Here is a 21,113-nt window from a genome sequence, read left to right as displayed (position 1 = left end):
ACGCTTACAGCCCTCTGTTTCAAGAAGAATGGCATCCGTCAATCACGGGGCGAGGCTGTGGTTGGTGTTTACCTTTTCTCCTTGGCCACCTTTGAGACCTCTAATTCCCTCAGCTCCCTGATAGAAAGAGGGGAAAGCGTCCGTCGTTATTTGCAGGGAATCCATAATGGAAATTCATGTGTGGGCATCGGATGGTAAATATGATGCTTACTTTCACACCGCGGGGTCCAGGGTAGCCAATGGATCCCATTGGACCAAGAGGGCCCTTTAAAAGGAAGGAGATTTAAAGAATTAGTCCAAAAAAAAAACAAAAAAGCTGGTGAAATGACTCGTGGCCCAAGATCAATGTCTGACCTCTGAAAAATGTGTTTTGCCAGACTCAGACAAATCCATAAGCTATTTCTGTTTATATCTCTGCAGGTTTATAAATGTCAAAACACCCAGTATAACTGTTTTGTGTCATTTTTATTGTTATTTCTGTTGCAATTTTGCCACATTGTGCACACGAGATGGCACAAATAACCAGTAATCACAAGATCAGCCAATCGCAGGAAAGAATGAGTCAGGCAGTTAAGCCTATTCTATTTTTGTGACAGTTTAGGAGATTATCTAAACTGTGTGGTTATATTAAATCTCACCATGGCATCACAGTGGCCTGTACATGTGCAAAGTCTCCTTGTTTTAGATGTGGAGCTGCCCTTTTTGTCCTTGTGCCGCAACGTTTTTTTTGTTGTTTTTGTATTTAATTTTTATGGGCAGGCCAACTTACAGCTGTTCCTTTCTCGCCTGGAGGACCTTCTTTTCCTGGGTGACCCTGTGAAAGACATCCAAGGCTGTTAGTTTGCCACGTTTCTCTCACCTTATCAGCAGCCTTTGCTCAATAGCATGAAAATGGAGCACATGTTACTCACAGGGGGGCCATCTGCACCGGCGAGGCCAGCCAGACCTTGTTTACCTTGAGGCCCCTGCAGCAAAAGGCAGCAAAGTAAGTATACAGACAGGCCTCATACATTACAAAAGACATTAAAGTCGACGGAGCTTGTTGAAGTGCACACTCTGTGGTAATATGAGTATTATGTGTGCTTGATGCAAGCGCGAGGGGTACGTATGTGTGTGTTCAAGAGGAGAGTTAGGCCCCTACATCCTCAGTCAGCCGCGCGTCTGCAGAATCATTTATGAGGTCCCGGCTGAAACCTGCACTTAGCAGAGCAAAGTTGTGGCGGAGAGGACAGAGGAGGAGGCTGCTGTTTTTACGTTTTACTTACTTTTTCACCTGGAGGCCCGATCGGACCTTGAGGACCAATAAGACCCTGAAAGACAGTTGAAAACGTCTGTTATTGGAACCTACAATTTGGTCTTTTTACCATTTCTCCACTGAAAGAAGGTTTCTTCTCATCGTTTAGTAATGTGCTCTCTTGCAATGCCAACCATTACTTCCTGCTTATTCAGATGTACTACATCAGCCGTGCACAGTCACATATTTTTATATATTTTTTTTTTTCACTTTAAAAGCCCACCCTTAAAAAACACTTAAATGTCATTGACACCTAAAATAACCATGCTGCATAATCATTGTTTTTGTTATTATTGTTTTTTTTTTCTGTGGGCTAGTGCCTTTCCTGGGAGAGCGTTGATCTGACAGGTAAAACTAAAATTCAGTGATATATTCAAGCTGTGCACCTTCAAACAGGTCTTTTGTAAAACTTTCCAACAGAATGACGGCATCCTGGTCACGCTGTGGAGTGTCAGCAGGATTGAAAATCTGACCTGGCAATGGTGATTTAGGACTGACTATGAAAGCTTTTGGGCTGTTTTTTGTTTAAGATGACTCCAAAATGGAATGTTTCACCAGTGCCACAAAATGGACACAGTAATTGAGTTAAGTAATATCAAATCACTCCAACATGTCCCCGTTCAGTTAGATACAGAACATGGGTTTAGTATTTGTGGGCACAGAAAAAAATGTAACAAAAAAGAAAGAAAAAAGCAATGAGTAAACTTGCAAAGTTTTTGACTTTTTTTCAGCTAGGCTACACTGGAATGTTCCACTGAGTCGTTGAAACTTATGGAATACAAAACAATAGTGAAGAGGTGGAGGAGAAAACAGATTGCTCCAGTATGAGCAAAAGACAAAGAACCAGAATGTGAGAAAAGACCAGAGTGCAGCTGCTCCTGTCTTATAATACAAATATAAAAGAAGGACAGATTGGGACAGCGGGGACAGTGTGGAAGAGACGGATGAGGAGACTGTTGAAAGGAGAGGGATGGACTGGAAACAGAGAGACAGACACATGACTTACATGTGGACCAGGATGACCCTGTTGTCCAGGAGGTCCCGCCTCTCCTTGTGGACCCTGAATGTGACGAGGGCAAAGACGAGAGGGGAAATGTTTGCAATTCCTTCACACACACACACACACGCGCACACACACATATATGTATGATTTTATTATTTTTTTGATCCAACTATGCAGCTCAAGCATGGACCATAGATCGTGCAGTCAATCGACAAGGAGGATGAAAGCAGATAAAAAGTGTGCATGAGATATACATTGTGTGCTGGTAAGGCAATACTCAGCCTCACAATGCTGTTTTTTGCTCAAAATCTAGCAGCATCAGGTCAGAATGGCAGTTTGGCTGACAAACACTGTTTCTTGGAGAACATGCTTTGTGGCTACCCAGCCATCTGGGTCCGGATTAAAGCTAATAAGACTAACTGGAATGGTGGGTTGTTTAGTATCTCCTTTGAGATTTAGTGTGTCACAAGACAAACATACACACAAACAGATGAGACCCTTGTGAAACAATCTGCCTCAGCTGTTAAAACAAACAGCGAACACAATGCTGGACACGGTGAGGCACAGCTTGCCTCACACTGATTGCTAGCAGCTCTGCGGTGAGAAGTGCGACATCCACTGAAGACTCAAAGGAAATCGACTCAAACTTTTGGGTCCGGCACTTGTAAAAGATCCCTTAAAAACATCCATATGTCTGAGGCTGACATCCAGTTGGGTTCATAAACCCTCTGGGAAGCTCCACAACTGTGGATTTCTTTCTTTGATTTTCTAAAAAAATGTCAAAATCTTTAATGAGTTTGGTTGGAGGAACGATAAGAACCACACATTCCTGGTCACCCTGTGTCCCTTTAACAGCTGCTCATCTCCTCAGCGCAGTGACTCAGAAGCCACAGACGGCGTGTGGGCTTGTCCAACTGTCCTACCGATGATCTGTTATCCTCATTAAAACGCCACATTGAGACCCTCCAGGAAACTGGATGCACAATGGAACCATGTGTAGACGAGCTCCTCTGATTTGCCAAAAACTAAGTGTAAAAGGCTCTTTGTCATGGCCGATTCTGTCTCTGGTCTTTGTAGTCAGCAGAGAAAGAGCAATCGCAAGGGTGAATTCCTGACATCGCCTGCCCTTTCTAATCAGCAAATGACCATTGACCTCTATTGCTGCCATGTTACACAGAGGTGAAAGGTCGCTGACCAGCAATCAACCCAACAGGCTTCATTCTGAGGCGATCTTGAAATCTTTAAATCTCATGAAGTCATGAAAAACAAATGTCAAAAGAACTCTCACCATGTTTCCTTTGGGACCAGCCTTCCCGTCAACTCCAGGAAGTCCCTGCAGACATCAGGAATTAATGATGAATCTCAGTGAGATAGAACACTTGGTAAGGAGAGACAGAGTGATGCGTGGTTGTACTTACACGCTGACCTGCAATACCTGGAGACCCTCTGGGGCCGAGTAAACCACGAGGACCCTGCATGTCGAGATATGTTAAAGCATCACTCAAAGTGAAATAAAAAAGTAATAATATTATTAATAAAAATACCACTGCTCCTCCAACTGAAAGAGTTTTTTTTTTTTTTCTTAGTAAGAAATTATGTAAAGTAGAGCAATTGCCCTCCCCCCTAAAAAGTCAGAAGCTCTCAACAGTTAAAAAAAACAAAAACAAAAAAAAAAAACATTTTGGACTTCTTTTTCTACAACAAACTTAAAAGGGCCCATTTTTAGCAAATCCACTTAACCAGTGTTTATTATTTTTATTATTGTGATAAGCATCTTAAAATTGTCAATGAACGCGCAAGAAATGACAAAGCCCATCTTTTACTTCACACACACAGTTGTGCGTGATGTCACAAAGGGCATTTTTGTTTAAACAAAAGGGAGGCGCGACAAAGCACCACTTTAGGAGATAAAACTGGGATGAAACTGAGTGTTTCTGTAGGAGGCTGTAAAATGCAGGGCTGATGTTTTCTGGAGATCTGTCAGTTTTTCCTTTTTTTGAATAACAAATCATGTGAGGTCGCTGCACAGCAGTCTGGGATGTTAAATAAATATATTAAAAAGGGCGTGTTAGTGCACTTTCATCACCACTGAAAACGTTGTAAGTTTGGTTGGACACAACAGTGGTTTTGGAAATAGAGAATGTGACAACATACAACAACAACATGCCACAGCTACTAAAAATCCTTTAAATGTAAACAATTGAAGGATGAAAACCTTAAAGGAAAAACAAATCCTTTGACCTCTGTGTTTGAAACACTGACCCACTGTGGTGGGTCACAGCAGGTGCATTTCAGGTAATCGGGACGCTTTCTTCCACTAACAACTTGATTTGTGCACTTGCTGTTCTCCTCTAATCTTATGGGCAGCGTGCGTGATGAAATTCTGTGCAAGCCTTTCTTCACGAGGAGCGACACCGCTCCGGGTTTGACGTGGAGCAGCGATTTCTCACGCAACGCTATGGTCCATTTGTAAGTGAGCCAGGCAACATATGGCAATTCCTCACGGGTAACGACAGAGCAAAACGTTTCCCCGCTTCTATTTTCTGATCTATTATTCAGAGCCATTCTGTCTGGGCAAGGCCGAGATTACAAAATGCGACGGTCATTGCAGACAGGAATGTCATTAAGAGTTGGAAGAAGAGGGGGCGGGGGGGGGGGGGGTGGGAGGGGGGTGACAGGGCTGTGCTTTCGAAATAATGCCAATGTGACTGTAGTGCACCCGGCGAGAGGGTGAGGGATGGGAGATCTTTCACACATTTTTTTTTTCTTCCCTTGCAATGCAGTTTAATAATACTTTCCAGTTGTGTCATCAGCCAGAACACTTACGCTGTCTCCAGCCACGCCTCTCTGTCCGACCTGGCCGTCTTCACCCTGTGAGAAGAAAAGTAAGGACCTTCAAAAAAAAGGCAGGGGTGTTCCAGTAGAGTATAGAGGCCCCAGGAAGAGGACACCGCTCATTGACCCCTCCCCCACAGTCCATTGACTACACACAACTCACACCACCTACAATATTCTCATGCTAATACACATTTATACAGACACATGATTCATTTATAGCAAGATAAAATCTTATCTTATTACATAGTTATTAAAGATCTTTAAAGGTTTTATTGCGGCCAAGGGAAACTCACTAACATCCCAGCAGTCAGCTTGTTTGCCTACCCTGCTGCAACACCCCCGGCTACGTGTTGACTATTGCGTTACTCACCCTGTGGCCATCATCTCCTGGGGGTCCGGGAGGACCTAGAGATCCTTGCTCTCCCTGCGTGGAGGAAAAAAAATGGAACATCAGCAAAGAGAGGGAGGTCAAACTGGAGTCCCGATGTTTGACCTCCAGACAGAAAACTCGATGCGGAATTCATGAAAAAGAGGTGGAGACAGAGGACATGAAAATAGCCACAAAATTGCCGTCTTGAAATGTATACCCAGTATGGTCACCATAATTAGCAACTTAGCGAGGACCTATATTCTGGCTCCCACAATTTCTAGCGCCCCAGAAGGGCTGGCCTACCTCTGCTTTTCCCTGTAATTACTCAGTATAGGATGAGAGATGGCTGCCTGTCCAGAAATACCCCTCTGTGATCTCTGTCATCGCCCTTCGCAACTGGAAAAGCCCTCTCTGATTTCTGGCCTCTCTCGACTTGGGCTCACTTCGAGAGTCCACGTTCCACAAACACCAAACAGCACCAATCATTGGCCTCACAGCTGCCTAAGTGCAGCCAATGTGGTTCTGGAGTCAGTCCCACCTCTCGTAAGTGGGTCATACGCCCTAATGAGTTCCACTGGCTCTCAGAATTCATATCTATCTACTCCTGAGTGACTAGAATGGCGGCAACAATTTGGACCAGCGATCCAGTCCCAGATCTGCGGTAAGTTTTTTTTTTGGAGGCGCGTAGAAGTCGTTAAAGAGGTCTGTTCATCCGCCACACCCAAAGTTCTCCGTCGTCACGCTTACCCTGTGACCTTTCTCTCCGGGAAGCCCAGGGAGGCCATCGAAACCTCTGTCACCCTGGAACAGCACAGGAAGAAACGGTTGGTCCTTCAGCTTTTACAGACGCGCACTGCTCTTTCAGTTGGCATTCATTGTGCGTACGTTTACCTTTGGCCCTGCTTCTCCTGGAATTCCTCGAGCCCCGTCAGCTCCGTTGCGACCCTTGAGAACAAGCATCAACATTATGTTGAGTTTCATAGAAACCATATTGGGACAAAGTACTCAATTACCTATCCTCAGTTTTTAAAGAATAAACACGCAGGACAAAGTATACTTTTGCAAACTGGTTTAAAGTTACATAAACACGGCTTTGAGAATTTACCCAGTCCGCAGAGACGATTATTGGATGCAGCTGACTTATTTGAAACTCTGCCATATTTGAAACTCAACGGCAAGCGCTCAAGCATTGATCACGGCTTAAAAGCTGATGTGGAAAATCAAACATTTGAATGTAAATGGCTGCTGGAACACAGTGCTGCCTAAGCGGAGGTGGATATGAAACAATTGAAATGAAAAAGAACCAATACCCTCTTTCCTGCTTTCCCTGGTAGTCCGTTTGGACCCTGAAGACCTCTCGGACCCTGCAGGAAACCATGCCAATGGCTGAGTTAAATCAAACAAGACAAGGGTTGTGCAAAAGGAGAGTTGTAGGAAAAGGTGGGTATCAAGTAGATTTAGTTGGCACACCTGTGGTCCAGAATCACCACCGTCACCTTTCAGTCCAGGAGCTCCTGGAAGTCCCTGTTTAAATAGGCGCAAACAGTCTTATTGATACAGATGTACAAAATAAATGTGCAAAATGTTAATACCTGATAACATTATGCTTTTGGTTATATAAAATCCATATCTCTAATGGATTTTATTCCTTTCGTTTTCCTTTGTGTGCCACTGCACACAAAGGAAAAATGTGAGGGGGGAATAACGCAAATTATTGACAACAACAAATCCTTCAAAATTAGAAGACGTGACGTTCAAACTCCCTCACCTCTTATTATATAAGCGGACTGATAATGGAATCAATTAAAAAGAGGACAGATGAAGCAAACACTTTCATTCGGATGCTGATGGATGAGTGAACTTTCACATTTTAAATCTGAGGGATCAAGCCACCAAACAATCCTCAAAAATACTGACTCATAGGATAGCATTAGGGTAGAGGTTTTATGAAACATATAGTGCATAAAGGGACAGCAAAGGGGCTAATCTGTTGTTTTGCTCCAAATCAGATTGCGCTAAACCTATGCGCTGTCGGGACATGATTAGAACGTCAGGTCTTGTTCCGGTTTGTCGCAAAATGTGTCACAGAGCACAAATATTATCTACAGTAGAGCGCACATGCACGTATGAAATTTAAAGCATCTACCGAAACGCAAGACACTCATCAACGCCAGAGTTTTCTCTAACCTACACTAAAACAAAGTTTAGATTAGCTGGACAATGTGGGAGTGTTAAGACTTTGAAAAGCTACTCACCACTGGGCCGTTTCTTCCTGTCATGCCTGCTGGCCCTGGAGAACCTCTCATCGCCAGCTGTGGATCAAACAAAAGACAAAGTGTAATCGACTGTTTAGCTTGCAGTGCTGACACACATTTTTGCCTGTTGGCACCAGTTGTCATTTTGTTTCTTGTTTTTCTAAGTGCACTTTACTTCAAACCTCTCGTGAGGAGAGGGCTTTTCACGGTTTCGCCTGCGTCCTCTGGATTGTAAGGAACTAATGCTACATTTCTGTCTTTTTCCTGCTTCTGGCCCAATTTCTGTCATGGTAGACCAATAAAGAAGGTGACAAGTGCTTTCAAGACATTACTAAATGCCAGTTCCCCTGTTTTTACATCCGCTCAGCTCTGTAATGCGCTGTGAATACTCCGTTTTTTGCTGCACCACCTAATGAGTTCCATGTGTTGTGCTATAGATCACACCTTTGCTTACAGCTCAGATAATCCTACTCAGTTTTAGACAGTGCTACAGTTATCTGGAGCACTGAGTGGGTGTGAACATCTGGTTGCAGCTCTGTAGTGGATACACAAGCCAGCCTGATGCAACTCCAGAATTGGGAGCTGGACAGCAGATAAATGAATGGCCATTCACACTGATAACGTGTACCACTTTTGTGGACGATGACATGCAACTTTTGTCTCTTGAAAATGATTGCCACTATTTTGTATGTTCGAGTACTAACCCTGGCCTGAGACAGGATGGCCTGAGCCTGAGCTTCCTGGGCGGAAACCACTGGACCTTTGTGTGCCTCGCCTCCTGCACGGAACTGTCAAGCAAACAAAACACACAAAAAAAGAGAAAGAAAAAAAACAAAAAGACAATTAAAAACAAGTAGATTAATGTATTTTATTACAGTCAGAAATGTTATAGTCTCCCCAGTGAGTAAGCTCAAATATTCTGTTGAAAAAGCTGTAAAGCTGTCATCATGTCACACACACACACACACACACACACACACGCACGCATGCACGCACACACACACACACACACACACACACACACACACACACACACACACACACACACACACACAGACACACACACACACACACACACACACACAGAGACACACTAAGTCTCTGGTTCTGCTCCGTTGCGCTGGCTGACATTTACAAGGTAAATGATGTGTTTAAACTACTAAAATAGGGATTTGAATCCCTGACCTGGTGGGAAGGCCCTGAGTACATTTTTAAAATAAAGCAAGTTAATTGGCTAGTTCCCATGGATGACGAAAGCAACACTTGATGAAAAAGAAAACAAAGCTAAAAGAAACCAAAAATACTGCAGAACTTACTGGGAGCATCAGGACAGTTCCTGGGGGCCCTGGAACACCGTCTGCACCAGGAATTCCAGGACGTCCGGCAGGACCCTGTGGAATCACAAGAGGAACTAAACGTTTGTCTTGCCATGAATATATATGTAATGTCCTGACACATATATAACTATGACAGCATATTGTACAAAAAACATCCTAATTATTTTTTATTTCTGCCTAAGGAAATCTATATTCCAAAAAGAGAAGTTTAAAAAAACATTGCAACACTGCAACATTTCTGTCTGGATGAATGATGACATTTCCAGTGGTCAAACACAGTGGTCAGGCTTTCACTGGTCCAGCTGGCAGGATGTCCATGCTGTTTTGTTTCAGCATTGTAAAGGAGCTTGTCTATTTTTTATCTCATCAGGCCATATTTTTAAAACTAAAATCAAATTTCTGCACGCCAGAAGGACACAGATATAAACAGAAATTATATTAATTTGAGAAATGGTTTCCTTATATGTATATCTTTGCAAATGTGGCCATGATAAAATCTTAATTTGGGTTATGTGAGTAAAAATAATGCAGATTTCTAAATTTCCACCAGCAGTGCTGTTGAAAATAAGTTGTTTCAGAACAAAGTGGTGCAGCTTTGTGTCTAAACGGGGCTCAAGCTGCCCAGAGTAACATTAGGTATAAATAAAACAGAATATCTCAGTATGTGAGCCAAAATTCTACTTCAAAAAAGTTAAGCTTAAGAATAAAATGGTTTGGTTTTTTGTTAATTTATTTTTATACATTGGGGGTTTAAGCATATGTTACATTAGGAGACATCAACAATGGACAACAACAAATAAGGCATCCTTGAGCAAGCTTGTTCATCTTTTATGTTGGCAGATTGTTTGATAATTGTTGTATAATAATAATAATAATAATAATAATAATAATAATAATAATAATAATAATAATAATAATAATAAGGTTATATTGTTAACTTTCCTAAAACAGTGGCTAAATCGCTCATCTGTGATTAATCACTAAACAATTGAAAGGGAGTTTGGGGGGTGCTAAGGAGCCGAGTGCTTCCAGAGATTCCAGAACCCACTTAGAAGTCATGTCATGTTGCAGCAGCCTCAGACTGCAAGCTACAATTGATGCCATGTGTGTCCATCTGCCTTTTCACAGAGCTGGTAAATAACTACTCTGCTCGAGCTTTAGCTTCCAGCTAATTTAGCGACACCTAGTGCTAACGACAGCACTGAATGAAGGGGAGAGTGGCGTCTGAGTGGAAAAGAGGGTTGTGGGGGCAATTATGGGAGAAATGCAGGGATTAAACATTCAGGCAAATACTGTGCAACAGAAAACCACAAGAGTACAGGAGCAGTCACTTGTAATTCTCCAGTCAGACCTCAACGAGCTCGTTTCTCTAGGGAGGAAATGTGCGGGTTGAGTTACTTTTGGTTAAAAAAAAAAAAGAAATACTACAAAAAAATAAAAAATATATATATGTTCATATATTTGACCACTGTTGACAACAGCAGAACAATAAAGCCTTTGTAAGGACAACTGCTGATCACACATGCAAATGGATGGTGTATTAGTTTTTTTTTTCCCCCTTTATGATTAAAGGTGGGGCATGAGAGAATACATGGATTAGCTTAAAGGACGAGGAAATAAGGGTGCGTTTACCGCAGTTGGGATAATAAGGTCTGCAACTTTTCTCAAGGGAAAAGAAACACAGTCTGTGCCATCCAATCAAGCATGAGAATCCCACAGAACCGGGCATGAGAATAATTATCTCCCTTCATATGTCATAGAAAACGCCAATTTCTCTCCAAGCACACCAGCTGTTTCCCAGAACTCTGCTGCCGTATCCATACTTTAGCCACACTTAATCAGCTTGACCCGCACTTTGCTAATTTACCCAGATTGCTCCAACATTTTCCGCCACAGCTCTCCAAGACAGAAAGATCACTCACGCAAGGATCACCATAAACGCCTGACACTGCTTTCACTCATCCAGTAAGGAAAGGTACTCAATTAAGGGCAAACAGCCTGTTTTCCCAACAAATGCTGATGATAGATCATTAAACTGATCGCAATAGTGATTGTCAGTGTCTGTGCACTTCCACCATTGAGTAGTGAACAGAACAGTCTAGAGAATGTTTCAAAAACATCAAGGCACAAGTGCAAAATGAGGCAAGTTATTACTCACCCTCTCACCGGGATCTCCTGGGGCACCTGGGGAACCCTGCAATCCTGGAGTACCAGGAACTCCCTGAGATAGTACACATATGTATAAGTAAGCGAAGCACCAAGCTGTTGCCCACCAAAAATATTTGTTTAATTAGTTATGCACAGGTTGACCAATAGAGAATCGACTTGGGCTTTGAAAAGAAAAAGGCTTTACGACATAATTGCCTCTGAGTTTCTTTGTTCAATTCATTTTTGGCAGACATGGAGACAACAGAAACCCATTCATGAGCAAATACTCATTATGACTTTCTGTAAAAGCTGAAGCTTTACTGGCAACTTGGCTGATGCTCTTTCCACAAAGCCATGCTTCCCCACTTTAGCTGTTCTCCGTCTGTGGAAAGCAGGCAGAAGTGTGGGAGAATGTGATACTCACTGCTTGGCCAGGGGGTCCTGAGGGTCCTTCAACAAGCATCCCCTGAAAAAAAGAGAGGGAAAATGTGGGATACAGTAGCATTATATGGTCTGTGCACAAATCCACAGATGATGGAGAGAATGGAGAGGAAGGGCTGGACAACAGCCAGAGGCGGCTTTGGGTTTGAGGTCAAGGAGTTTGTTTATAGCTATAAGATTGAGAAGTTCACAGATCCTTGGCCATCTGATATGCTCCCCTATAATATAATATAATATAACATAATATAATATGTATGTGCTTAAAATACAGCAGAAAATACAGTGTTGGTAGTACACACTGTATGGGAAAAGCTACGTCGTAGCTCATATGTTTGACCGTGTTTAAACTGTTATGTATGGGCTTGGCATATGAATATTATATGTAAGCTGCTGTATAATGTTGTGCTGACAGTGTTTCCAATCATCCTACGGAGCCAATCATGGTCTAACAAATTCACGCTCTTAGACCTGATAAAGCTTGAGTGTGATTCCTCGAGAAGTCGCTGGGTTAAACAAATACACCTGGTCTCTGGTTTAAAGGCAAAGTTCATAAAAACGCAGGGTAAAGAAAACAGCCATCGGTATTAGAGTGATAATATGAAAGACTGTGAATTTCTACTATTCAACAGTGCAACACAACATGACTTTTCGAATGAATGGTCTCGTTAATTAATGCACTGATCAGAAAGTCTGAACACTTAATTTGTAATAAGACAAAAAGTGTAATGTATCAGTCAAGCAGCAGACAAGCCGTAATTCCTTGCAAGCTGGGAAGAGAGACAAGAGGGTTGGGAGGAAAGAGCGGGAGAATAGTTGTGGAATTAATCAAGATATTCATTAAAATGCGCGTATTATGCTTCATATCCCACATTATGCTATATATCTGCAAACATATTGTCTGCCTGCTTTTGGTTTCACACTGCGATTATTTGAATGGAGTAACAGACTTGCTAGGACAAACAGATATGACATATTAATCAAGTATGTGGATCTCTGTACTTTACATAGCACATCATCGGTTGTGACAGCATATACCCTAAGTTGGTTTGCTTTTTTGGGTATCCTGCAGTAACTTTCTGTCGTCACTTGTTACTTTGGCATCAATGTAGTTTTGAAAAATCTCTTTTTGAAAAATCTCCATTATGTCAGATTTTTCATAACTCTCTCTCACTCTCTCTCTCTGCGTGTGTGTGTGTGTGTGTGTGTGCGTGTGCGTGCGCACACTCTTTAATTAATTGGATCTAACACATCCTTAAAGGTGCATTTGAAACAATGACATTGTTTCACTTACTGGCTCAATGACGGCGGGCTCGCCCTTCTCTCCTTTCTCTCCCAGGTAACTGTGTCCGCCAGTCACCTACAGACAGTAAAATAGACCCGGTGAGGTTCTCACACAGCAACATCACATGTCTAGGCAAGCATTTGTGCTACCAAAAGGCAGATGCCCTTGTCTTTTAAGAATTTTTAAATTTGAAGACATAACTAACCAAATCTCTCCGGGGTAAAATAAATGAATACATACATACATGCATACATACATACATACATACATAGATAAATAAATAAAAAGAGAGGTGTTGCAAAAATTGTCACATCTTTGGGAAGGAATATCTGTTTTTAACAGCTTTCTTCAAAGTAAAAAAAAACAAACAAAAAAAAAACGCAAGGCTGACGTTTGGTGAACTTATACTTTGGTTGGTCTCCTATTTTTCAGCTTACTTAATGTCAAAGACTGAAAAAAAGAGACCCGAACGGTGCACAAACAGAGGGGCTGTTACCTGACACTATGCATACAATGACTTCACATGTAAAGAATTTCCTAACCACCTACACCACAGCAGCCCAAACCCACTGGATTGTACAGTGAGCCGCAGAGTGGGGAAGTGCTGAGGCTGTAGCACTGGGATCACTATTAGAGCCGCTTGCAGCGGAGGGATCCTGCGCCAACTTCCAGACAACGTCTGTGTCACTTCCTGAGTCTGAGAATATGGATCTAAGGAAAGCTGGCCGGCTGGAAACTAGGCCTGATAGCCACTGATGAAGCAGATGTTTTTTGTCCTTTTGTGCTATAAAACAAAGTAAATAAAGAGAAATTGTCTGGACCGTCGTTTGTCACTATCCAAACACATCACTGTGTGGGATAACCAGAGACGAGCGCGTCTCAGATAAACACCAAAGGTCGCCAGAGGTCAAGAGGTTGCCGAGGGCGTGCCTACACTGACAGCTGTGCCGACATCTGTTTATCAGTCGGAGACAAAGATGGAGGAGGTGTGTGCTTAGAAAATACAGGAAAATGCTCAGAGCTATAACCCGATACTGTTGGAAACAATAAACAAAAAAGGTCACCGCAAATAAAGCCATGCAAACATCACGCCACCCGCACCTCTCCACTCTCACATTCCTAACCATTAACCTCTCTGGCTCGCCCCCGTCCAGCTGTGGCACTTACGCTGCTCTCTCTGATGTCAGTCTCGGCAGGAGAACCGGGGCCAAAGTCTTCCTCAAATGTCACAGACGTGGGGTTGGCATCAGTTGGGCCGTAATTGTCATAATCGCCATAATCGTATGGCTTCTCGACAAACTCTTTGTTGCCGTACTCCTTCAGGTCGTACTCCTCGAACTCATACGCCTTGGTGTCAGGATCCACCTTCTCGTGGGTTTTCACCTCCTCCTGAGTTTCCACCGGGACAGCAGTTTCCACGGCAGTCGTGGGGTCCACCCCGACCTGTTCCACGCCAGTGATGTAATCATCCACTATTTCTCCCTCATAGGTCTGGGATCAGTCCCCGGCAAGATTATAGGAGGCGGAAACATGGAGGTTTGGTTAGAAGAGAGAAAGGACCATGTGAACAGCATATGTCATTCACATGTATACCACACACAGCACAGGCAGTAATATTTTATCTACAACATATAATTATACATAGTATAATTATTGGATACCAACTAAGGGATACGCTGTCCACTTAGTTGCGGCAAAAGAAGTTGAGATCAGCAACACGCTGTGCAATGTTGCGGTTGTCCCAGACATAAAGGCTACCATCATGAGCAAGCAAGTCATTGGTGTGTTGGCTTAAAAAGGAATGATCAAAGATCAGCCAATGTAACAACATGATGGTTGCAGGACATCGTAAATAAATATGTCACTTTGTTTCAAATGTGAGTTGAGGTATTTCTCATGTTTTGCACAAGGTGTAAATGCAATTTTAAGCTTAATGTGCCAACTGTGACAGAAACTTGACAAATGGTTTGGTGTAGACTGGGCTTTAGTTTGTGTGTCAAATCCACATTTATCCAAATGTATGCCTAGTTAAACAGATCTAGGAATTGCTGTGAGATAAAAAAAAAAAAAAAAAAAAAAAGATCGTTAAAATTGCACAGAGTGTAGCCCACCTATGACCTCATTTGGAAATTCACATATGTTGGCAATGTGATCAACATATGGAAGCCAACGGCAGTCTTTTTATTAGCACAAAGCGCAACTGAATCATTGCAACTTGGCTTCCTATTTCATAGGTTACATTATTGGGTTGTAATAGAATGTTTTTACCTGTGGTAAAACATTATACATTTACAGTTTGATGCATGCAAGCTATACATCAGTAGCTATATCAATGAACACATGCACACAGAATCAAATTCTGTATATGGCTGTTTCTTCGTATAAACAAAGAAGCTTTTGATAAAAAAAAATAAATAAAAAAAACAACACCAAAAAACATTACCATTGAAAAAAATGTGTAGTATAAAACAAAGAATAAGATGTGGAAAAAGTCATGCTAGGATTTTACTGTAAGGCTCAGTTTCTTGCATTTGTCAAATGCAAAAGTTAGCTCACGCAAGAGTTGTTCAGAACCACTGAGTGCCCAGGGAAGTGTTCAACAGACTGGGATTTAAGTCAATGTCTGGTTTTGGAAAAACCTATAACCTCACAAGATCCAGCCTTGCAGATAATTTAACTCTCGTGTCACTTTGTGTAAGTGTCAAATCTGTCTCTGCCAGCGTCTTTATGCCCAAATATGTAACCGGTTATAGCAGTAACAGTGGGTTTGTTAATCAACAAAAAACAGGAAATTCACTTCAATGGGTCTCACCATAGTTCAAGAGTTCTTTGGCAAAGTTAAGAAACTGCTTCCATGTATAAACATCAGGGAATCACATACCCATAAAGATGTATCACGATTCAACGCAACCAATAATTTTCCTTCATTATGGGCCAGTCAATAAATCAACCCCAAAAGACTCTATGTAATATCAAATAAATCATATCCGTGGCTTCATCTGAGTGAGCCGGCTTATGATATGTTGAGTTACAATACGAGCAAATGCAAGAGGGTGGAGTCTCTTTTTCCAGTCTGTCACCACATTGCAGCCACACATTTCCATTAAACTTCCATCCATCAGTAGCAGTCAGATATATTGTGTTGGATTTATGGGCAATATGATCCTGTGACATTTGCTGCAAAGTGGGCAGCCCATCTCAGCTCCCAGCATTCAGACCAGTGTTCCAACGTGGTGCAGCACATGTTCAGTTTCCGTGGTTAGCACTCTGAGCACTAAATGTCTAAAGCTCAACAGAGCTGTTATTCACCTCGAGGTACAACGCAGCGCAGTCTGCGGACAATTGTCTGGTGGAGCACACAGCCTTATTGTTCAGCCCTCAAATGTTCCTCATTACGTTGTGTTTTATGTACAGCACAAATTAGAGCAGGATATGGGGGTGGACGTCTCACTCGGTGCTTTCCCACTTGTTTTGGTTCATTAAGCGACAACATTTCCTTCTTCTGTCTTCGGCCAGACTCCCTTTCATGAAGGTGGTTTTCTCACGGAAGGCAACAAGTGGAGTGAAAATTCTCCTGTTTTCTCAAAAGCCCTGGTTGGCTTTCTAAGGGGATCAGAAACATTTTTGTGTCTAATTTGTGGCTTGCTGGACTAATGTGCTATAAACACGATTCTGAATGCAAAGTGGTTTACAAAATTACAGTGATTTGTTCTCATTTCTTTCAAAATAAATCTCTCAATATGTCTTGGGATAAAAATGCAAAAGTATCCGGAGGGTTACCTGTTCTGGTCCTGCAGTGTCAGTTGCACTCTCAGGCTGACTTCCGTCCACCACGGTGTAGTCAAACTCACCTGGGTAATAGTCTCCACCCACATTTGTCTACAGTCAGTTAGGAAGAGCAGACAAAACCATTTTAGGAAAAAATAAAACAAAAGTTATTTATATTACAGCACTCGTAGGGCTTCGCATCAGCACTAAATGATCAAAACAACAGCTGCTACTGATAGTCCATATTGAAAATGTGCAGAGTAAGGAAGCAGAGCAGGATGTGTGGGGAGGCAAGAACAAAAAAAGAGATGGTAAAATAAAGATGTGAGCTGAATCCTGCCAACATTGGATTTGTGTTGCTCATGGCTGCGACCATGATAACTGTGTTAGTCAGGTGTTACCTCAGTCTTGGCTTCTTCAACAGGGGGGGTTTCAGTGACTGACTCCTCAGTGTAGTCATAGAAGTCACCATAGTCATAGTTAGTGTACTGAAAAGGAAAGAAAAGGAAGGGGTATAATCATGTAAATAAGGCAATAGGATGTCAGAGGGACACGCTTTGCATTATTTGCATGGCAGGTACAACTATCACTGTCATGCTATCAAACAATAATAGCATGGTTGGGGGATGGAAAGACCACATCCATATCTGAAAAGTGAACAGTTTAATATATGGATGACTGCTTGCAGTCCTGGCAACACCTCCCGTCCTCCCTCCTATTCCAACTCCCGCCGACTCCCACGGGCCGCATTGAAGGTATTATGTGTGTAAACAGGAAAACAAGTTCTTGTGTGCTCTCAAAAGGATGTCAGGGGTTTAATGTGATGCCAGTAACAACTTATCTGCTGCCGAAACTTAATTGTGAAGCTTGAACAGCCCCCAGGAGATTTAAGCCCATTAATGGGCCATTTAAAACCACAAGCCTCCGCCAGCTTGACTCGTCGCATGCTGGTAAACTGTGGCGAACATGCAGAATATAACATGCAGGGGAGTAAAAGGACGGTGGGGCACCGAAGGCAGCTGGTGTTTAAAAAAAAGAACATTTCTTTTTGGATCTCAACAAACATTCCGCCGAGTTAGACCGGGGTTCTGTTTTGTGTATTACTCTGTGGTTTATTTACACTTGAGAATTCATTTAACATGGTCCTCTGGAGAGGAAACATCATCATAAACACCAATCAGTGACATTAAAACCGGGGCTGTATAACTTTATAACAGTGGCTCCCTTCCTCTGGTAAGCCATCCCCTCCCCCGCCGTCAGGAACCAACAGAAGTTGAACTGAATTTTTGCAAGGCATAAACAACATGGCTGCCGAATAGCTGACAAATCCAGGGAGGAGGCCTGTGCTTGGTTAAAACACTTTACACGTGGCAGATAGATTTAGTTTTTAGTCTGATGCACGAGTGAAGGTCTCAGATTATGCAAAGTCTATCCTCTCATCAAATTCTCATCCTCACCTCTTTTGTTGGTTCCACTTTTCAATTTGTTGTGTACTAAAATGCAAGATTTTTTCGAAATGAGCCCTTTGTAATGTCTCTAAGGGTATGGCTGTCTCTTCCATGAAGGTGACCCCCACCTCCAGCCAGGTGGTTGTTTCTTCCCTCTAAGGCTGCCTTGCGACCAGCTTGTCCCTTTCAAGTTCAAGGTGCAACAAGACATAATTTTTCGTTAAAATGCTAAAAAGCGTTTTTGTATACACCAAGACGACGGCTAAACATCCTGATTTCAATTTTTGATAATTAGTCCCATGAGTTCCGCATTATTGGACTCAGAGACAAATATCTGAAAGGGGTCCTGCTATGGCCATTTCCAGGTTTAATAAATTACTTTTGGTGGTCTACTTGCAACAATAAACAAGGTTTGTTCGGTCAAAAAAGTTGTTTGAGTTGTACAGGCCTTACGAAACTAGCATTCTCGCTAGTGATGGCGATGGCTGCTAGCGCTCGGTGACACCTCACCCACATAAAAGAAAAAGTCGTCTGGAGAGATGTTACTATATTCAACAGGTCAATGTCTTGTCTTGGAAGTTAAGCAATATCTTAATGGCTCATTTCAGTGCAGTAACACATCGAAAGCTGGACGATCAAGAAATGAGTAAGTTGTCATTTTTCATACTCTGTGTGGTAGTTGGAAAACCAGTCAGTCAAAATGACTGATGAACAAAAATGTGGTATGAGTCACTTTGTTTCAAGCATCAATCACCAAAGAAAGGCGGTTGCATTTGCGTAATAAATATTAATTTGGGTGGTATTGCATAGTTGCTTTTGCTCTTAAGGACAAAACAAGAAAGAACCCCCCCCCTCCCTTCCAAAAAAGTCCTCCTATTGGTTTTATGTTTTCATTTATGTATTTTTCTCACAAACATAAAGAGGCCTTCATTTTTTCCTGCTGTTATTCTTGATCTCCTATCCAGCAAAAGTAGATCAAGTTAACAGACTTTGCTCCATCAGCTGAGGGAATAACATTATTATTATAATTGTTTGACCACTAGAAAGCTCATAAAATAAAAGCCAAGATCCAAAGGCTGTTGCTGCAGCACTGGCCAGGCCTCCGCTGAGTGGTCCGCAGAGAGAGAGAAAAGTCAAGGAAGAGTGACGGTTTGGCCAAGACAACTGGATTGACTGACTGAGAGGAGGAAGAAGAGGAGGAGGAGGAGGAGGAGGAGGAGGAGAGGGCCAGACAGAAAATATGCCGAGAGAGATGGAGAACGAAAGCAGGATTAATAAAGATTTATGGTGCTGAAGGGCTTGGCTAAGCTGGATCGCACTGCAGCAGGCGTGGATGGAAAGCATAAATACTGACGGGTGCTCATAAGAAAAATGGAGGCTCCCCTTTCCTTCCGCGTGCATCACCCGCTCTACCTCTTTTAACCCTGTCGCTTGGCAAGCAGCCATAACTGCAAAGGTGCCGTATGTAGGGGTCGTCCAGCCCCTGCCTAAAGTGAAGGTTAAGGCCACACTGTGTGCTTTCATGGCATTTTTAAAAGTTTGGTTTAAAATAAAATAAATAAATAACTAAATAAATAAATAATGGGGAGACAAAAACAGACAAAATAAATAAATAAGTACATTGCAGCTAAGGGAATTCTTTGCTACGAGGTAAATGCTCTCCCAACTGTGTGTCCCCTGGATAAAATGTTTTTCAGATGTGTTGGGGAAAAAAAAAACAACTCGATGGAATGTAGGAAACCATTTCTTTTCATACCATACAAGAACCAGCAATTAATAAAGCAGATTTACAACACGGCTGTGTCCACACTGCTCCCTGCTGTTTTGAGAATCGAAAAGTTTCCTGACTTGGCTATGAAACTTAGCAAAGTCAATGATGAAGCAATATTTTCCAGGACTTGGTACCAGAAGCCAAGAGTTTTAGAGAATAAAGAATCTTCTTCTTCTTCTTCTTCTTCTTCTTCTTCTTCTTCTTCTTCTTCTTCTTCTTCTCCTCATCCTCTTCCCCCTCCTCCCCCCTTCTTCTTCTTCTTCTTCTCCTCCTCCTCCTCCTCCTCTTCCCCCTCCTCCCCCCTTCTTCTTCTTCTTCTTCTTCTCCTCCTCCTCCTCCTCCTCTTCCCCCTCCTCCCCCCTTCTTCTTCTTCTTCTTCTTCTTCTTCTTCTTCTTCTTCTTCTTCTTCTTCTTCTTCTTCTTCTTCTTCTTCTTCTTCTTCTTTCAAAGACAGGGATCTACAGTCTACTTTTCCAGGTACTAGGGAAGGAAGAGCTTGAATTTCCCTGGGAGTCTGGACAGAGTCTGCAGAAGTCGTTAGAGATATAAATCACAGGGCCATTCCAGAGTGGGCTCAGACTTTGTGGCAGGGTGAAAGGAAAAGTTTCCAGTGTGAGCTCATCAGTTTTTCACTGAGACGCCGAAATACAATGTCGGCCGACAAAATGGCTTTGAACTGAGCAAAATAACAATAACAAGATGAAAAGGGGAAAATAGGGCCATTAGACAAAACACTGCATTTCAACTTAGAGTTCTGAGGAAGTCCCAGCATGTCGACGATGACCAGAAAAATCTGTATTTTGGGAAGGGTTGTGGCTAAACAGTTGCATTTCATATGCCAGCATTATTTTTCCACAACTTGAAATGCCCACTTAAGGAGGAGACAGAGCTAATGTCTCAACACCAGTCACTGGTAGAAATCCTACAGGCACTTTACTCTTTGAGTAGCTCCAGATTTTAATCTCATATCTAATTTTTCTGCACTGAGTCAGAGGCGAGAGAGTCTTTTTAAGGCAGATGAAATGGCAAAAAGTAATTTGAATCATTTATTGTAGGAAATGGCTGGTTTTATCTTGAGCTAAGAAAAAAATGCAACCATGAACTGCAACATATTCTGAAGAATTGACTTAAATTTCATCACGTCACATCTTTAGGTGC

The 21,113-nt window shown here is 42.3% G+C and overlaps 1 protein-coding gene across 5 annotated transcripts in view; it reads right to left on the bottom strand.

Moving 5' to 3' along the window:
* Nucleotides 1-21,113, bottom strand: part of LOC142885473 (collagen alpha-1(XI) chain-like) — a 95,335-nt gene that overhangs the window by 46,680 nt on the left and 27,542 nt on the right. For 2 of the 5 annotated variants that reach the window (XM_076021948.1, XM_076021946.1), the window contains exons 6-28: nucleotides 17,138-17,224; nucleotides 16,749-16,847; nucleotides 14,136-14,459; nucleotides 12,978-13,043; nucleotides 11,670-11,711; nucleotides 11,256-11,318; nucleotides 9,077-9,151; nucleotides 8,465-8,548; nucleotides 7,761-7,817; nucleotides 6,976-7,029; nucleotides 6,816-6,869; nucleotides 6,397-6,450; nucleotides 6,253-6,306; nucleotides 5,506-5,559; nucleotides 5,124-5,168; nucleotides 3,716-3,769; nucleotides 3,586-3,630; nucleotides 2,301-2,354; nucleotides 1,266-1,310; nucleotides 912-965; nucleotides 770-814; nucleotides 212-265; nucleotides 73-117 (exon numbers count right to left, since the gene is read on the bottom strand). In XM_076021948.1, the coding sequence (XP_075878063.1) occupies nucleotides 73-117; nucleotides 212-265; nucleotides 770-814; nucleotides 912-965; nucleotides 1,266-1,310; nucleotides 2,301-2,354; nucleotides 3,586-3,630; nucleotides 3,716-3,769; nucleotides 5,124-5,168; nucleotides 5,506-5,559; nucleotides 6,253-6,306; nucleotides 6,397-6,450; nucleotides 6,816-6,869; nucleotides 6,976-7,029; nucleotides 7,761-7,817; nucleotides 8,465-8,548; nucleotides 9,077-9,151; nucleotides 11,256-11,318; nucleotides 11,670-11,711; nucleotides 12,978-13,043; nucleotides 14,136-14,459; nucleotides 16,749-16,847; nucleotides 17,138-17,224 (1,608 nt within the window). The remainder of the gene's footprint in view (nucleotides 1-72; nucleotides 118-211; nucleotides 266-769; nucleotides 815-911; nucleotides 966-1,265; nucleotides 1,311-2,300; nucleotides 2,355-3,585; nucleotides 3,631-3,715; nucleotides 3,770-5,123; nucleotides 5,169-5,505; nucleotides 5,560-6,252; nucleotides 6,307-6,396; nucleotides 6,451-6,815; nucleotides 6,870-6,975; nucleotides 7,030-7,760; nucleotides 7,818-8,464; nucleotides 8,549-9,076; nucleotides 9,152-11,255; nucleotides 11,319-11,669; nucleotides 11,712-12,977; nucleotides 13,044-14,135; nucleotides 14,460-16,748; nucleotides 16,848-17,137; nucleotides 17,225-21,113) is intronic. The other 3 variants (XM_076021949.1, XM_076021947.1, XM_076021950.1) reach the window with 3 other exon arrangements.

Source organism: Nelusetta ayraudi, unplaced genomic scaffold (genome assembly GCF_046127955.1).
Source record: "Nelusetta ayraudi isolate G7.1 ecotype Tasmania unplaced genomic scaffold, CSIRO-AGI_Nayr_v1 ptg000011l, whole genome shotgun sequence".
Lineage (NCBI taxonomy): Eukaryota > Metazoa > Chordata > Actinopteri > Tetraodontiformes > Monacanthidae > Nelusetta > Nelusetta ayraudi.
This window is presented reverse-complemented; position numbering and strand designations above follow the sequence as displayed.